Source organism: Chiloscyllium plagiosum, unplaced genomic scaffold (genome assembly GCF_037043375.1).
Source record: "Chiloscyllium plagiosum isolate Xiang-an unplaced genomic scaffold, Cpla_swu_hap1 HiC_scaffold_18, whole genome shotgun sequence".
NCBI classification, from domain to species: domain Eukaryota; kingdom Metazoa; phylum Chordata; class Chondrichthyes; order Orectolobiformes; family Hemiscylliidae; genus Chiloscyllium; species Chiloscyllium plagiosum.
Window position 1 is genome coordinate 40,276,380 of NW_028270156.1, and position 19,229 is coordinate 40,295,608.

At 38.4% G+C, this 19,229-nt stretch overlaps 1 protein-coding gene across 2 annotated transcripts in view; it reads left to right on the top strand.

Annotated features, from left to right (window-relative positions):
- Positions 1–19,229, top strand: part of rras2 (RAS related 2) — a 95,559-nt gene that overhangs the window by 19,996 nt on the left and 56,334 nt on the right. The window contains exon 1 of one of the 2 annotated variants that reach the window (XM_043705819.2): positions 5,432–5,503. The exons of the other annotated variant lie outside the window; for it this stretch is intronic. Within the exon in view, the coding sequence (XP_043561754.1) occupies positions 5,447–5,503 (57 nt within the window). The 5' untranslated portion in view covers positions 5,432–5,446. Of the gene's footprint in view, positions 1–5,431; positions 5,504–19,229 lie in introns of those variants that run through there. 2 annotated transcript variants of the gene reach the window in all.

Genomic DNA, 19,229 nt, shown 5'->3' on the forward strand with positions numbered 1-19,229 from the left:
CTTTTCCAGCACCACGCACTCTACTCTGACCTCCAGCATCTGCAGTCCTTACTTTCTCCTCTATTGTGGAGGGGACATATGTTTTTGCTGAGAGGGTTGCTTTGTCCAAGATGGTATCAGACTAGTTGAGTATGATGGAGGTGAAATCCTCAAGTATTCATTGTCTACACCTTGAACAAAGAAGTAAGATTGGCAGATTTGGATATGTGAATTGACAAATGGAGTGCAATTTGTAAGATTAATGCTAAAATGGAAAGCTTATGATGGTCTAGGTTTAATCAAGTTAGATGTACAATTTTATTCATTTATTTTATAAAGTACAATTTTGTGCAAATTATAAGCTATCTTATGATATTACAAATTGCTTGCATATAGTGTATTTAGTTGTTCAGACTTTATTTGTATTGAACAGATTGGTATTGGGATAGGTATGTTTGATGAGGTGAACTTGGTCTGTTGTAAAAATACTAATTTCCACAAGATTTGTTTGAAAAAATTTAAAATAATTCTTGAAAAATCGATGCATGGTGAATATATTTTCAGTGAACAATCATGCATGTAATCTAAGTTTTTTAAAAAAAATATAAGCATGTATAGGGATGTGGAAGGGGGAAAAATACCACAGTCATAAGTTGTTTATATTTTGACTTCTAAAATGAAAAGTTTGATCAAGGAATCTGTACAGATTTCAGATAGCTGAAAATAGTATCAACAGTTTGCTGGTCGATCTTTCTGGAACCTCAGGACATGATGCTGGAATAGCAGAAAAAAGGGCTATAGTTTTATAAACACCAGTTTATTTTGACCTTGTTGAATGCCACGTTATTTTAATCTCATCCTTCAAAGAGAACAGTTAAGAATTTTCCACTCATTGCACAATTCACTGCCATAGGGGTTAATAAGAGACATGTTCTTGGGATCTCCCCTTGTGTTTTTTTGCAAGTCCTGTTCTTTGTTCTATTAGGTCTGTGCAAAACACTGATTCTGTTATATTGTTTGCAGTGTAGTTCATCTTGGGAGTTTACCTCGATTCCTACAGTAGAGGGTGGGTGTTGGAAGTGGCGAGATTAAATGCTTTATTGCAAAATCATCTGTAGTACTTGTAGCAAAGTGTCTCTGTTTGTTTATTTGTGCTTATAAGGAATAATCTAATTATCAGCTGTAACATTTTTTTTAATACATTAATGTTCCATTATCATTGAATTGGGTCAAATCTTTAACCTGATACCAATTAATCTTGTGATAAGCCTGAGTGGAAGTACAGGGTCAGTGTGCCATGAGGCCTGAAGCATTGACGTATGTTTGATGAAATAACTGGTTCGAGGAACTAGTTTAACTGGAAATCAGTATGATGCATTTTGTGAAATTTGAGTACTGCATTATTGTATATATTAGGGTTGCCATTGCCTCCTTTTGCTAGATCTCTAAAGAAGCTGATAGCATAACAATGACAGTGAATGAGGGGTGCAGGAAAACTTGCGTTCTTCTGATTATAACTATTTATTAACAGAATGGAAGAAGAGATGCATAATTCTGGTTTTGTTTCTAATTAACTTTGTATCTTGGATTCAAGTGTGGAAGTTTATTAGTAATTAAGCTAAGATGTTTATTAATGATAAAATAATTTGAGACTACAGAAGAGTGTGGCAATCAGGGTTGACTTAGTTGTTGGCTTGTGTTCTGTCATACATCAGTTACTTTTGAGTTGAAATAACAGGAATAAAACACTTCCCTTAATAACTTGATTGCTACAGGTTGCTGCCTGAACAGTGACTAGATGGCAAATTATTATTGAATTTGGTTTGTTATTAACTTCCAGACTTTTGATTCCCTCTACTTGATAAACATGAATGTTTCATAGGAAATTAATTTTGGGAGATCTTGAAACTAGTAACTGGCAAACCTTTTGTTTTTCTTTGATTTTAACTTTGTATATGTAATAAAGGCCATGATAACATTTGGTATGACTTGTATGACATGCCCCACAGAGCACTATCAATCTTGTAGAATTGATGTATGGAATGGTTAGTGAATTGAATTTGCATTTTCTAAAATTCTGAATGGAATGTGATACTTAGAACCAATGTATTAGAACATGTTTTTGGAGAGGAGTGAGGAACCATGAACCATGGTGTGGTTAAAGATTAATATGCAAGTCAGGGTGTATATTGGTTAAGTACTGCTTTGGGAAATAGTGTGTTGAAGTGCAAAGGTGCAGCAGCAGCTTGCACACTTGGATGTGGTGGTATTGGCAGTTGATTACTAACTGCAAAAGTTACTGATGCCAGATGTTAAAATGGTTAACATTTATAATGCTCTACTATCCAATTTTTGTTCTGAAATGCAAATTCAGCAGCTGGGGCTTATGGACCGTACTAATTATGTCATAAAATTTCTTGTTTTTGAGTTGAAATTTTGGATGAAAAATTCAACAATGCTGATTTTTTCCCAATTATTCATAATATATATATTTATCATTGGGAAATGTTTTGAAATAAAGAAGTGCAGATCCTAATTGCAGTATACTGGCATTTACTAAGGGTATTATAAAGTCACCTGTGTGGCAAGGAGACAAGTTGTGTTTTTAATGATTTAACAAACAGGTCATGCCTAATTAATGTGAAATGACATGGATACCAGAATTGCTCTTCTGGGTGGACATAGTTTGAGAATTTGTTTCTCAAACTATGCTTAAATATTTCATTGAAGTAAATCTTGCTGAGCTGATGACTGACTGCTGACTGACTGCCCTGTCAATTGGACTTGCAAGTAGTTTGGAATTCTAAATATTTATTGAGAGAGGACTGAATATAAGTAGGGAGGTTGTGCTTCAATTATACAGGGCAATGGTGCAACTACATCTAGAGTACAATTGTCTCTTTTAAGGAAAGATTAAAATCATTGGAATCAGTTCAGAGGTTTACAAGATGAATAACTGCCTATCTTATAGGAAAAGGTTGGACCAGCTAGATTTATCAGCTGAAGTTGGGAAGAGTAACAAGTGACTTTCTGATGCTGTAGATATAGAGAGATGATACCTCATGGGAGCATTTAAACATGGGATTCACTCATTTAGAAACGAGGCACTTATTTAAAATGGAGGTGAAATTTTTCAAGAAAGTTTAGAGACTTTGGAGTTCTGAATCTTCCTGAAAAGACAGGTCGATAGACTTTTTAAGACAGTGAAACGAGACCATGAACATCAAGGGTTCACTTGACCTGGGCAAGTAGTTTGTGGTTGGGATTGAAGACCACAACTCCTTTGCATTGTTATTAAGTGAAAAGTTTGGTGCTGTTAGGTTATATTCCTGAGGTTTCAGACACTAGATCCAATTCGTGCACACTTACTTCTGCAAACAGTTAAAGTTTATTAAAGCTTGAACACACTAGGTGATCCCCTTTTGACCCTCATTGCAGGCACGCGAAGTCGAGTCAGTGAGGCCCTGAACAAAGAAAACACAACCCCTTTATACAGGTCAGTTGGCAATGCTTCACAGATGCTCTGCCATTCCCCCATAGTCACATGCCACTCAAGACAACAACCCCAGTCACTCATAGTCACGTGTTATCACAGGCACAATGGTAGGATGAGATCATCCTTTGATATTATGCTAATGCCCTAATACTGGGGATTTGTTTTCCTGACTCAGTGATTTCCCAAGTCAATGTAGTTGTGACATAGCTAGCTTCAGGGGATGGCGAGAAAGTATTTCTGAATGGAAGAGTTTGAATGATAACTTAATTTGATTATAGTAGGAGAGTAATAACAAATGTCTGTGTCTGTCTGAATGGAAGTGAATTACAATGGATGGTCATCCACGTTCCTGCATCAATGTTGCCCCCACCCAAAGACCGTGGAGTTTAACCCTTTAATATTAAGTTAATGTCCAAAGAGAGAGTCTCATTTAATCTTGTAACGTTACAGTGCAATCACAACTAGGTCTTGGGTTGGGGAAACACAGCTCTACTTCACCAGTGTATGTGTAGAACCTGATATTGCATCTTTGATTTTGACATGTTGATGAGAAGTTGGAGGAGACCAAGTATAGATGCTTGGGGACGTAAAGTTCTTTTTGATGTAAATGCACCAATCATACACACACCGGTGAAATAATAGTGACTTCATATGAGTGCAAGGTTAATCTTGGCTGCTGCTGCTTGTAGACTACAGGAAAGAGGCTAAGACATCACATCCTTTCAAGGTGGTAGTGATAACTGGTAAGATTCACCTTCAGGTACGTAATATCTCAATATTTGATGGGGCTTCCGATGGTAATAATGCAGAGTTGGACACGATGCTACTGCCAAAGAGTGCAGGGCATTATGTTGAGTGAAGTCAGGTGATGCAACCTTTCTCAGCTGGGTAAAACTATGCTGATGTTGCAGCCAGAGTGAGAAGGTGAGGAGCAATGGTGTATTGTGGCCTTAGTGACTTGGATTTGGGCTATTTGGACAGGGGAAGAAATCTGATCTGGAGAGTTTCATATGCCAAATTGTGTGTAAGACAGATATGAAACTGAGGCATGTCAAGTTCAGAAACTTAACAGAAAAATTGGAGATGAGGTGATAATTGGCAAGCAGAGAGGGACCAAGATTTTTTGGGCATACTGACAGTGACCCATTTGAATGGAAAGCAGATGTTAGCTCATATTGTAAGTAGATTCCATGGGGCTATGAAGGGAAATTGGGTTTTAAAAAAATGCAGGAAATACTTGGTTTGTCAGGCAGCATCTTTAAGGAGATAACAATATTTCAAGTCTGACCTGAAATTGGGTGGTTAGCTGTTGAGTTATAAGCTGACCATTTAGGTCTTTACTACAGTTACAAAGTGTAAGGCTACTGGATCCCTTCCAAATGATTGAATGCCTGGGTCCAAGAGCAATAAGGCTTTGGAAATTATCTTCCTCTCGTAGGTTTATTGGTTGTGCTTTTCAGAGCAAGTTTAGATGTTTCTCTCGAGCAGTGTTTTTAACATGTAGTATGATACCGTAGGTTCTATTTGTAACAATGTATTTGTTAACCAACTTCCTTAATCTTAATGGCAATATTTGCAAAAAAATGCTTGTTCTGGATTTCAAACACCGGGTGGTTTATATAGCCTTTTGACACTTAAAATCCACACACCTCTTGCCTCCTAGTCAACGTTGATCAATAGCGCACTGTTTTCAGCATGTTTGTGGTTTTGACATAGTTCGGCACGTCTTTCAAATCGACTTGTTTTGTTTAAATTGTGGTATCCTGCTTTTGGCAGCACAAGAGAAAAACACCAGCATTCATTTAACTGTGCAATCTGCAAAAGATGCCTTGTGCATTAAGGTGATGGAATGCTGCATGTCAACAGTTAAATGTTGAAGTTGTTTTTACTCTGCATCATTCATTAGAATACTCATGCAAACAAGAATAATTTCAGGCAGGTTTGCTTTTGTTACTCTGGAATTTTTTGCTGATGTGGTTCAGAAAATTTATGCAAACCTTTTTACTTGCCATCAGCCTTATCTACACGGTAAATACTCTCAGAATTCACAAATATTTAAATGTTCATGTTAATTATCATGGGACAGTTAGCTTGGTGTTTGTGAAAAGATTTTAAATTGGGAAACTGTAATTTGTCATCAGGGCAAAAATAAATCTTTATTGTGGCGTATTTGGATTATGATTATATTACTACTAGAATTGTTACTTCAGGATGTTGAGCTATTTTGTCGGTATCTGTGGAGGTTGTCCTAAAGTACAGAAGTCTGTTCTCTTAATACAAAAGGAAACTGAGATAATGGTGGGGTCTCTGGCTGATTTTCAAAATGTGATTTTGTAAGAACTTTATTTGCTTAACTTGAAATTGGGAAAAAATTAAACCAGTTTGTTCAATTGTTTGTAGTTTTTAATGTATTCTACCATATTGGTGGTGCTCATAACAGCAGGCAGCCTTTTATCAACTTGTTTTGAGTCAGTTAATCTCAAAGTCTAATCTAAACTCCAGGTCATACACATGGTGTGGGAATGTTCATTTAGAATTGTTGAGATGAATGCCCTTCTTGAAACAGACTATTGTTTTTATTATGCTGCATTTTTGCAGCACTGCAATCTCTATTTTAAACAGGGAAAGATCTTGTGAAATCTTGAAACCTGAAGTTGGTTACTGGAGTACGCATCCCCTTTTTCCTATGTTAGAGGTACTGCCATTTATGTTGAAAGTTTTATTATTAGAAGACCCAAAGACATACACCAAACACCACTAACATCATCAGCAAGGACAGGATCATCAAGCTAGTGGACCTATGCCTTATCACACACTTCACCTTCAACAACAAAACCTACAGACAAACCAACGGAACACCCATGGGATCTCTGATATCAGGGCTCTTAGCAGAGGCAGTAATGCAGAGACCCAAACAACTCTGCTAACCTTCCAACCCAAACTTTGGGTACGCTACGTGGATGACACCTTTATCATCACTAAATGGAACAAATTGGAGGTAACCTTCAAGACCATCCATAATACCCTTACTGGCATAAAATTCAATCAAGAGGAGGAAAACAACAACAAACTGCCATTCCAAGATGTCACAATAGTTCGAACAGCCAATGGGGAACTTCAAGCCAGCGTCTACAGGAAAACAACACATACGGAACAAATATTGAACTACAGAAGCAATCATCCCAACATCCACAAACGAAGCTGCATCAGAACATTATTCCAACAGGCCAACACACACTGCAGTACAGAGGAACTATGCAGACCAGAGGAAAATCACCTATACTGTGTATTCAAAAAGAATGGGTACCCAGTGAACACCGTCCACTGATTTCTCAGCAACAAACCCAAACAAGCAACCAAAATGCGTTCAGAAACCCCAGCCACTCACCCCTACGTCAAAGACATCTCGGAAATGACTGCCAGACTACTCTGACCCCTTGGCATCATGGTAGCCCACAAAATGGAGCACATTGCAAGTTATTTCAAATGAGGAAGCCAAGATTTTGAAACATCACTAATTTACCAACAAATTACCACAAACCCACAACACACTAAAACAGCTGCTAATGAATTTGAAAGACCCTATACAAACAACAAGCAAAATTAATGTCATTTACAACATACTGTGCAAGGACAGTAACAAACACTACATTGGACAAACTGGCAGAAAACTAGCCACCAGGATACATGAACACTAACTAGCCACAATATGACACTAGTATCCTTACATACAGATAAGGAAGGACACCACTTCGACTGGAACAACACATCCATCCTTGGACAAGTCAGACAGAGAGACACTTGAGAATTCCTAGAAGCATGGCATTCCAACCAGAACTGAACAAACACATCGAGTTAGACCCTATCTACCAACCCCTGAGAAAAGGAACAGTAAGTGATTTCACCACACCAACCCAAAGAAACCCAAATATATAAATCGAAAGCAGGAATTTTGAGCATTATTTCGCTTGAGGCCCTCCTGAAGGTGTTACCTGGTAGAGGAATGAAACATCCAGAAATGAACCTTCCAGCTCAGCGAGCAAACCTAAATCTGAAACCTCAACCTGAGCTACAAATCTTCTCAAAATTTGCTATTTTATTTTACATGGAGTAAATTAGTGATGTTTAAAAAATCTTGGCTTCCTCATTTGAAATAACCTTGCAATGTGCTCCATGATAAGCTTTGAGATGGCCCTCCCAGTTACTCAATAGTTTAAGCTCTGTCGTGCAGATGAAGAAAACTCCCATGTTCAATTGCTGCCCTGGTCTGAGTGAACTAATCTAGGTCAGAAGCACTTAATACAACACCTCTTGGCAAGAGAACAAAGTAATTCCAGTCAGTGCTCACGTGTGAAGACTCTTATCACTCTGTTCTTGTCAAAGTGTACATGCAGGTAGAATTGTACATAGTGTGATAGCATGGTTATTTACATTCATGAAATCGCCTATATATGCCCATTTGGAAACATTGTTAGGATCCAGACCATGCAGTCAAGTTTGTTGTGCTTTAGCACCTGGATTTTTTTCAAAAGTAGACAAAGTTTGACAGCCCAGGTACAAACAACAGTCAAGTTTATTATACAAAATTAGGGCAGTAACCACAACACGTATCTACCTGAAGATAATTTTGACTGAGAGTAGATGTCTCATAGACTGTGTTTTTAAAAAAAACTTTCCTGAGTAATGTGTAGCTAAGGCATGTGTTGCAGATTTCTCAGTAGTCCCTCAGACAGTCATGACAGTGGGTCATAAAGTCTAATTAAAACTTTACAAAGCTTTTCTTTCAGTTTTTTGTTTGAAAACTGAGCTTTGGAACTCTTCCTAATATCATTCCATCATGATGTGCCTCAGTGACTGATGTTCTAATACCCTCCTTTTCTGGAAATTATACTTCCGAAGATATAACTGAAATTAGGCCATTCGGCCCATCGAGTCTGCTCTGCCATTCAGTCATGGCTGATAGGTTTTTCTGCCTTCTTGCCATAACCTTTTGATCACCTTGACAATCAAGGACTTATCTATCTCTGTGTTTTAAATATACTCATTGCCTTCTGTGGCAATGAATTCCACAAATTCACTACTCTGTCTCTTGTTAAAGACATTTCCCCTTATCTCTGTTCAAAAAGGTTTTCCCTTTAAGGCTGTGCCCTCTGATCCTCATCTCACCTGCCAATGGAAACCTCTTCCCAACATCCACTCTGTCTAGGCCATTCAATATTCTGTATGTTTCAATTTGATCATCCTTCGAAACTCCACTGAGTATAGTCAGAGTCCTTAAACATTCCTCAATTGTTAAGCCTTTCATTCCTGGGATCATTCTCATGAAGCTCCTCTGGACCCGCTCCAGGGCCAGTACATCTTTCCTGCGGTATGGGCCCCAAGAGTTCTCTCTGTACTCTGAACGTGCTCTAACCAGAGCCTTTTAAAGCCTCAAGCACATCCTGATTTTACATTCTCATCCTCTTGGAATGCATGACAACATTGTATTTGCCTTCTTAACTACTGACTCAACCTGCAAGTTTACCTTAAAGAAAACCTAGACTGGGACTTCCAAGTCCCTTTCCGCTTTATATTTCTGAATTTTCTCCCCATTAAGAAAATAGTCCATGCCTCTATTCTTCGTATCAAAGTGCATGACCTCACATTTTTCCACATTTGTATTTCACCTGCCACTCCTTTGCCCACTCTCTTAACCTGTCTAAATTTTTCTGCAACCTCCCTGCCTCCTCAATACTACATGCTCCTCCACCTATCTTTTGTATCATCTGCAAACTTAACCAGAATGCCCTCAGTTCCTTCATCCAGATCGTTAATGTATAATCCCTTGAATTTATGAAACTGCATTCCAGCACCTACTCTGGCAGATTTTCTTTCAAAACTGCACGAAGTAAATACTGCTCTTGGGCTTTTGAAGTCTGTCTTGCAGCTGCATTGAAATATTAATTGCTTGCCGCTCACTGATTTATGAAGGGTAATGTTAGAGGGGCTTATCAAGTCATGAGGGGCATGAATAGGCTGTATAGCCAAGGTCTTTTTCCCAGGGTAGGGGTGTCCAAAACTAGAAAGCGTAGGTTTAAGTGAGAGGGAAAAGATTTAATAAGGACCTGAGGGGCAATTATTTCAGGTAGTGGGTGGTGCATGTATGGAGAGAGCATCCGGTGGACGTGGGTGCAATTACAATTTTCCTTGAGTCCACAGAGCAGTCCAACTGCTATTGAGACTCCTCCCTAAGTCTCCTTAGAGCTCGAGCACGTTATAATAGCAGAACTTCTTACTATGTACGGAGCTTGCTGCTAGCATTTTTTGGGCACTCAGTCTCCAAGTGACTGTGACCCTTGAACAGTTTTGAGTGACCTATTGTAAAGCTTGTAAAAATCTCTGCCCTTATGACTAGGCAGCTCTGAATGTAACAATCAGCACACTGTGTTGCTAATACTGGAATACCAAACTCTGTGTATTAACATGTTTGCAGGTTGCTTGCTTGCACAATATAAATGGTTGCAACTGGCAACTTGGATGAGGGGCAGGAAGGCTCCTGACATGCATATATTTTTACCCATTGATGAGCTATTGCAATTGGGGCAGGGGTGGAAAAAATGAACAGTTGCTGATGTGATCATGTATGCTTGCAGATTCAATCGTATTACATATGTAGTTTAAAATCTTACTACAGTTTTTGGTGTTTCCTATGTTTGTAACTTAATATTTTGTATGTACTCATGCAGTTGTGCAAAACTTGCATAACTTTTACTTTTTTTAAAAGAAACCTTGCTTTGTAGCCAAATTAATAACACATTTGGCCATTTGATCTGGATTGCAAGTATCATTACCTAGCCAGGCCCATTTGTAATGTTATTCTTTTTTAGTTACTGTTAAGTTAAACTTTTTAAGTTAAATCTCCTTGCACCATCTTTTCAGAAATAACATTCCAGATTATCATACCTCAGTAAATTGTTTTGGATCTGCACATCTCTAGTTCTTACCAAAGATCATAATAGAGTAAATAAGCAGCTACTTAACATTATTAGGACCTCTTCTAATTTGAGTGTTATCACTACTCCAGAGAAGTTGCAGCTGATTTTAGTCTCCATGTAAATATAGCTTCCCCCATTACGAGACTCCTTTTAAAGCAAATCTACTTCTTTCACATTCTTTGAAGCATTGTCCAGAATTTTGATACAGTTCTTATTGAGGCCAGACTTGTGGTTTTTAAATGATCATAAAAGTCGTCTTTTACACCCTGTCTGTATTTGCAAAAACCTAGTACAAGTACACAATCCTTTATCCAAAATCCTTGGGGCCAGTTGTTTTTTGGAATTCAGAATTTTTTGGGTTTCAGAATAAATGACGTTTTCACAGTGAAATAAAAAAAACTACCTAACAGCAGACACACGTGTGAATAGAATGAGCGCTGAGACACAATTGATGCCTGCCAGTGCTGGGCCACACTGCCACTTCACAACTGAGTGACTTGGTTCAAGTGGGTGTGGATTTGGTCACCTGTTTGCACACCGAAATGACACTCCACACAGATCTTTCTGATTTCGGTTAAAGGATTGTGTACCTATATCTTTTATCATTGTTGTACATTTGGTTTGCTTGCTGCAAGGCTATAGAAAATAAGAGTAAATGGCAGAACTTGAGAAGTGGGATTCCCCAAGAATCCCTGTTGGAACAACTTCTTACACTATTTTGAATTGTGTATCAAGAGCGAATTTAAGTGTGTAAATGGCATTGAAGAGGGTGAAATCGGAGGGTAGAGATTGATACTGCACAAAATAGCCATAAGAAAAATGGTGAACTTGCAGAATGGGTATATAATTTGTACCAATTAATCATAGGTAATGAGGTATTCGATTTTGCTGAGAAAGATTAGGTTGTGGAGGTGCGGTGTGCTGCAGTGGTACTGATATACAAATCACCAAGTCACAACACGGTTTAACAATTTTTTCCAATGTTGGTTTGTTGAGGAAAAGAAAATTGAAAAGTGATTTTTATGTTAAACTTGTATCAAGTTTTGGTGGGTTGATACTAGTACTGTGTTTAGTGCTTGTTATTGTATGATATTGAAGAGGATGCCAAAATGATTTATAAAGGTGATCCTGAAGTATGAAATTATACCTCGGAGAATGAACAGACTGATTCTGTCAATCTTCCCTTTGCTAGAGGAAAAGAAAAGGAATTTATCTCACGTACTTGACAGATTGAGGTATTGGACTCGGCAAGTTCCATCAGAGGTTGAATTTTCGATGATGTTTTATAGGAGCCTTGTCAAAGATGAGTTTTCAGGAATTTTCTATTTCTCAACCATCTCTCTCAACCGTTTTCACTCTCTCTTCAGCATATTGTTTCCTCCCGACTCCTCTGCCTGTGTCTTCAGATATTCCTTTCTTGAAAGGTTTGACTTCAGCTTCTCTTGTTGGATTAAAGATGCATTAATTCAAGTCTCAGAAATGCATCCTTCATGATGGCAATCAAGTGTACCATTGCTCTTGATTCCTACATAGATGATGTAGTTTTCCTTTGTTGTTTGAACTGCAGCATTGTCTTGCTTTCTCCTGTTCCAAATAAAGAGTAATGCTCCTCACTCCGTGAAGCTACCTGTAGACATTTTGGAAAAGACCTGTTCTTGGATTCCTACTTTTCCTCATCTACAAGCTGCCCATTAACAGTTGATCCTTACCTTTTCTGTACCACCATCTACATTGGACTGATTGTATCATGTCAAACTACATGTCTGTTTCCCCAGCTAGGTCTCTGCACAAATGCTTCAACTGATTTCTGCAAATCTATGAAACAATAACCAAATAAATGATCAGTTGATTACTGTTTTTGCAAGCATTGATTACAGAAGGAATGTTGCCCAGGAAACTAGGGGACCCTTCTCCCCTTATTTGAATAATGCTTTGTGATCTTGACTGCCAACCAGATTCACAAATGGGGCAAGTTAGTGTCACATTCAACAATGGCACCCTTCAAGGATGGAGAACTTGCTTCACACTGCACTGATATTCTAATATGGACCATAAATGGCCAGTGTTTTATAAATTAGCTTTTCTGTCATAAAATAACAACTTAAGTTGCTTTTACATTGCTTTGCAGTCACCTGGTTTCGAGTACCAAATCAAGGTATAACTGCAGAGCTATTTTTCGAGTAAAACGAAGTGCATCCTAGCTTTTTCTGGATTTGTCGGTTGTCAGCTTCTATATCACAGCATTATCATGCACAAACTTTTCTCTTTATCTCTCTAATAACATTGTGATTCAGTGTCAGTACTCTGTGCATAATATGCTGGTAGAAATGTTATGGCTAGTCTTGCAAATGGATGAAATGTTGAGTCCTGCAATGGTGGGAGAAATCGTGACTGCATAGTAAGAGACATAATAGGAGGATGGATCACTTATGAAATTATGCTGAGTGTAGACTGTAATGTTAAAACTTTTAGCAATCCTTGAGTTTCATTATGTTGGACTATTATGACTGCTTTGTTTCATACACCTGAATAAGTTTTTCTTCCATGTATAAATGTCTGGAATATTTTCCAGATAAAAATCCTGAAGGTTACTGTGGCTAATACTGGCAGTGATAACTGCAATTATTGACTCTTTTGCTCAATTCTACACATTTCATTGTCTTCTATTCAGAATCCTTGGGGTTGGCAGGTAGGTGAAATAAAATGAATCAAAATGATTCTAAAAATTATATGAACCAGTCAGTTGTTGGAGAGAGGAAAGAAAAATTCTCAGTCAAGTTTGCTTCTTTGCCTTGGTAAAAACAGCTTGTGCAATTTGCTGGAATTTGATTTAAATTAAAGTATTGAAAGTAACACTTTTAAATTTAATGCATTGTGGGTGGAGGTGTGGTTACAACCGTTTTAATTTGGAAAAAAAAGTTGATCAGTTGGCTTCTGAAAATTGAATTTGAAGTCTAAATTTGGATTGCAATTTTCAGTTGTGTTGTATCTTGGCAGTGAATACCACAAATTATTCCTGAGCAACTTTGTCGTAAATAGCATTTCCCAAGTAATCATTTGTACTTTTAACTAGGTCGAAAGAACAACTGTTCTGGTATGGTTTGTTGATGTTTTATTTTTTCCATTCTCGCAGCAGGAGTGTGTGCACTATATCGGAAAAAATAATTCAAAGACTTGTGCTTCAGCCTTAAAAGAGCTGCATGCAGTTGATGAATGTGTTTTATTTACCCCAGTTGAGATTGTGTGTATATTTAAGTCCTGGGGTTGAACTTCGGATACATGGCCTGTAGATTCAAAGGCAAGTGTACTGAGAGCCAAGCTAAAACAATTTGATTACTAGCCATGCGACTTCTCCTTCATTATTTCGTAACTAATCTTGTGTTCACATCCCAACATTGTAGTGAAACTAATGTCACCTGATTCGAGATTGGACTTATTTGTTAAAAATGGTTGTGATCAGTAATTAATGCAAAACAAAATTGCCGAACTGCAATCAGTATGCAGTCACTATCGTGTTTTCATTATAAATGTGGATAGTATGTGCTGTGAAATTGTAGAAACCTGTTTTGAACTTGATACATTCAAACATGTTCATGGTAACTTGTGCTGATTGCCTGGAATAGTTATGTTGTGATATCCAAGACATTCTAGACAAAATATTTATTTTACATAAACACTTGATTATTTTGCACTACTTGCTATTTAGTTTGTACCAAGGATTTCCAGGCAAGCTAAGAGTATGTGGTGGTTGTACCACAACTATGGAATAGCTACCTCCTTTTGCCATTCAACCTTTTGAATTTTTTTAAACTGTACTTCACTCTAGAAAACTGGCTTGAATTTGTATGTGTGACTGACTTAGATGAAGCTGTTTCACTTCCAGTTCAAATTGCTTTTTTAGGGAATTAACTATCCAGTACGTAATGTCATGGCTGACATGAATGTTAGTTTTTTTTAATATTTTAAGTTGCCTACTCCGAAGACTTGGCTTTGTCTTTTGCAACAAAAAAAGTTGCCTGTCTGGGAGTTGTAAATGGTTTTTAAACACAGTAGGGCGTAAAACCTGCATTTCAATTGGAGAGACAAACTTAAATTACCAGAATTTAAGTCCATCCTGTGGATAAATTGCATGATACAAGATTAGACTGTGTGCTTGCAAACAGAAAACAGCTTGCTTTTGCAGACTAGAAAAAAATACTGTAGTCATAAATACCTCACTTTTAAATGCATAGTTGGCTTTCAATTATTTTGCTGCTAGCTTTTGATCTGTTTAACTGTATGTTAATGTTTTGTCTTTTTAATCCCTTTTTGACTTTTAGGAAATTTTCTTGCTTAGTTCAGACAAGAAAGGAAATTAGATCAACCATTTTCCAGAACTGCTTCAATATCCCTTGGCATAAGTGCTTAAATTGGTTAATTTGTGAATAACTCTTTTCAGATCCATTTGCAGCTCCTTTGATAATGAAATAGCTCAAGGCAACCAGTAACTGGACTGCACTAACATGTATAGCTTTGCTGAGAAGTCAGAAGTCACCTTTTATATCCAGGTACCCGGTAATGAACATCTTCAAGAAAGGAGAGCCCTTTGTGCCTTCAGTTATTAAGCCATGAGTGAGTTCAATTTTCCCCAAACTTAAAATATTTGGGAGATGATAATGTAGTGGGAATGCCACTGGATTAGTAATTCTCAGGCCAAGGCTAGTACTTTGGTGACACCGATTCAAGATAGTGGTGAAATTTTAAAATTAAATTTGTAAAAAAAACCTGTAATTAGAAGCTATACATTGAATGCGATCAAGTCATAGAGATGTACAGCATGGAAACAGACCCTTTGGTCCAACCTGTCCATGCCGACCAGATATCCCAACCCAATCGAGTCCCACCTGCCAGCACCCGGCCCATATCCCTCCAAACCCTTCCTATTCATATACCCATCCAAATGCCTCTTAAATGTTGCAATTGTACCAGCCTCCTCCACTTCCTCTGGCAGCTCATTCCATATATGTACCACCCTCTCCGTGAAAAAGTTGCCCCTTAGGTCTCTTTTATATCTTTCCCCTCTCACCCTAAACCTATGCCCTCTAGTTCTGGACTCCCCGACCCCAGGGAAAAGACTTTGTCTATTTATCCTATCCATGCCCTTCATAATTTTGTAAACCCCTATAAGGTCACCCCTCAACCTCCGACACTCCAGGGAAAACAGCCCCAGCCTGTTCAGCTTCTCCCCATAGCTCAAATCCTCCAACCCTGACAACATCCTTGTAACTCTCTTCTGAACCCTTTCAAGTTTCACAACATCTTTCTGATAGGAAGGAGACCAGAATTGCACACAATATTCCAACAGTGGCCTAACCAATGTCCTGTACAACCGCAACATGACCTCCCAACTCCTCTACTCAATACTCTGACCAATAAAGGAAAGCATACCAAATGCTGCCTTCATTATCCTATCTACCTGCGACTCCACTTTCAAGGAGCTATGAACCTGCACTCCAAAGTCTCTTTGTTCAGCAACACTCCCTAGGACCTTACCATTAAGTGTATAAGTCCTACTAAGATTTACTTTCCCAAAATGCAGCACCTCGCATTTATCTGAATTAAACTCCATCTGCCACTTCTCAGCCCATTGGCCCATCTGGTCAAGATCCTATTGTAATCTGAGGTAACCCTCTTCGCTGTCCACTACACCTCCAATTTTGGTGTCATCTGCAAACTTACCAACTGTACCTCTTTTATGCTTTATGTAATGGTGGCCGCATATTCTAAGCACCCATTTGGTTGTTTACTAATGTCATTTAGGGAAGAAAATGTGCTATCCGTCTAAATTAATCTGGATCCACTACATGTGTTTGACTCTGACTCTTTAACTGCTGTCAAATGGCTGAGCAAGTTACTTAGAGTGGTGGAGTTGGTCAAGATGGCCTATGTTCCATCCAAGAACAAAAAGAAAAAAATTGACCAGTTTAATTTCAATTTTCATAGCCTCCTTAATACGAAGTATTGCTAAAACAAAGAGCATTCCACAATGAGTAGTTCACTCATTTGGCTCCTCACTGCTTGGCTACTGAGCACACTATCACAGTGGCTACGTTATTGGACAAATATTCCAAACGATGGCACGAGTACCTGGAGATGAGTTCAATTTCCATGCGAGCTGGGAGATTGAAGTTCAGTTAATCGATGAATAAGTATAACTGAAATTAAAGTACTAGCGTTTTTTTTTTCTTTTAAAAAAAAAACTACCTGATCTTGTTCACAAATGTATTTCAGGAATAAAATCTGGCCTGTATGTGATTCTGGACACAATGTGTGGTTTATTCTTAATTGTGTTCTCAAATGATTGAGCGAATCAATTACATTAACCAAATGTGGTTGACTCTTAATTGTTCTCTGGGCAATATTAGGGATGGGCAATAAATGCTATCCTAGCCAGTGATGTCCACAGTCTCTGAAGGAATATAGATAAAAAACCTATAAAAATAATAATGAAATTAACTGCTCATTCAACGTTAACCTGAGCACTGAATGTGACAAAAGCTGAATGTAGTCTCGTCGAGTTTGTAAATTCCTCTCTCTCGTTTGTGGAGTTTTGTAAAAATTAGGAGACCAGTCCCCACAGGAGTTAAACAATGGCTTGACAGCCATACTTGCAGAATCATAGTTTTAAACCAGTGTCCCAGGATTCCACCATCACTATCCTTGACTGTGTCCTGTCATACTGAGGGATAGAGCCAGCAAATGTGACAGCATTATAGAAACTACAAGCAGGAGTAGACCATTCAGTCCTTTGATTGTGCTATGCTATTTAATGTAATTATGGCTGATTTATCCTAGTCAATACTCTGTTCCTGCTTTCTCCCCATATCCTTTGATACCTTTAGCCTGAAGAACTATATTCAACTCCTCCTTTTGAAAATGTTCAGTGCTTTGACTTCCATAGCTTTCTGTGGTAGAAATTCTACAGACTCATCACTTTTTGGTGAAAACATTTCTCTGTCCTAAATAGCCTAGCCCATTTTGTTAGCCCGTGACCCCCTTGAGTTTATCCCATTCAAATCCCTTCAGTCTGCGCTTGCATTCAGCAGGAGCTGAACAATCATCAACTTTGTGTTGGCGAGTGTCAAGCAGGAGAAATTTCAGACAGTGACCATCCGAAGCAGTGAGAATTTGCTATCTGCCCTTGTTATTTACTGGTAGTATTGTTATTGAATCCTCCTGTCAAGGTTCTTGATGTCTGTTACTATAGAAACTTGACCAGCCATATTAAAGTATACACTGGTTAAATTAGCAGGTGAGATGCAGTGTATTTAGTAGTGAGTAACCCACCCCCCAAACTAATCACATCTTCAAAGCCTTTCAGTTTGTACAGCGCAAAGTAAGAGTGACATGAAGTACTCTCCACTTGCCTGGATAAATGCAAGTGAATGCTAGTCTGATGCTGTCTCCAGATAAAGTAGCCCAGTTGATACCCACTTGCAAAATTAATCGCTTTCTCTGACTTTTTGCAATATACATTGTAGCAACAAGTCTGTAAAGTGTGCTGCAGAGAGTCCCAAATGTTGTTTTGACAGCAATTACCAGACCAAGGATCTCTACCATCTAGAACAAGGGCAGCAGGTGCAAGAGACCACCTGCACATTTCGTTCTGAAACATGCAATCTGACTTGAAAATATACTGCTGTTTTCCTTGTTGTTGGGTCAAACCTTGGAACATTGAGCGAACTCTGTTGCCCTTTGAGCATGGTCACTGAATATTTTATGCCACAGAGAGCAGGTTTCATCTGAAAGACAGTATCTTTTGAAGGTGCTGCACCTCCAGCACTCGTAGTGTGTTGGCCTTGATTTTTGTACCAGTCCTGGAGATCTTGAAGCCAGCACTGCCTGATATAAAAGTCACAGTTGACGCATCTGTTCTATAAATGGAAATTAACTGTGCAGATTATTCCGTTAGATGCATAACTTTCTATTTTGTCTCAATTTTATTTGTTTCTGCATGCTGCTTATCAAAGTATGTCATGCTACGACTGGCAATAAAATGTTTGAGCTTTTTTTTATATTGCATGATGTGTAGTTCTGATCGCAAATAATTTTCAATTTGTGAAAATTTATTGTTTTACCAAGTTTTGTGTTAATTGGACACTTGATTGAAATTTTCTTTAGGACTGTTTGTATATTTTTTGATCACTTGTGGGATGTTGGTGCAGCTGGCTGGGGAGCTGGGTGGTGGTAAGCTGCCCTTTTGAACCACTGCACTCCATGTGCTGTCGGTAGACCCACCATACTATTGGGGAGGCATTTCCAGGATATTGAGCCAATGACTCTGAAGGGACATATTTGCCTTGGGAGAGACCTCCAGAAGATGATGTTCCTATATATCTGATGACTTGGTCTGTCTTGATCGGAATGATTGTGGGTTTGGATGGCACTGCCTAAAGATCTTTTGAATTTCAGAGATTGCTTATGTTTTAGGTTGTAAGTTTGCTCGCTGAGCTGGCAGATTTGTTTTCAGATGTTTTGTCACCATGTTGGGTAACATTATGCATGAGCCTTCAGTGAAGTACTGGTGTTCTGTCCCACTTTCTATTTGAGTCTTGGTCTGTTGTGGTGGGTGATATCCTTTCTGGTTATTTTTCTGAGATTGGTAAATGGCGCCCAAATTGATGTGTTTATTGATGGAGTTCTGGATTGAATGCTAGGCCTAGAGTTCCTGTGCATGCCTCTGTTTAGCCTGTCCTATGATGGATGTGTTGTTGATGGGTGTGTTGTCCCAGTCTAAGTAG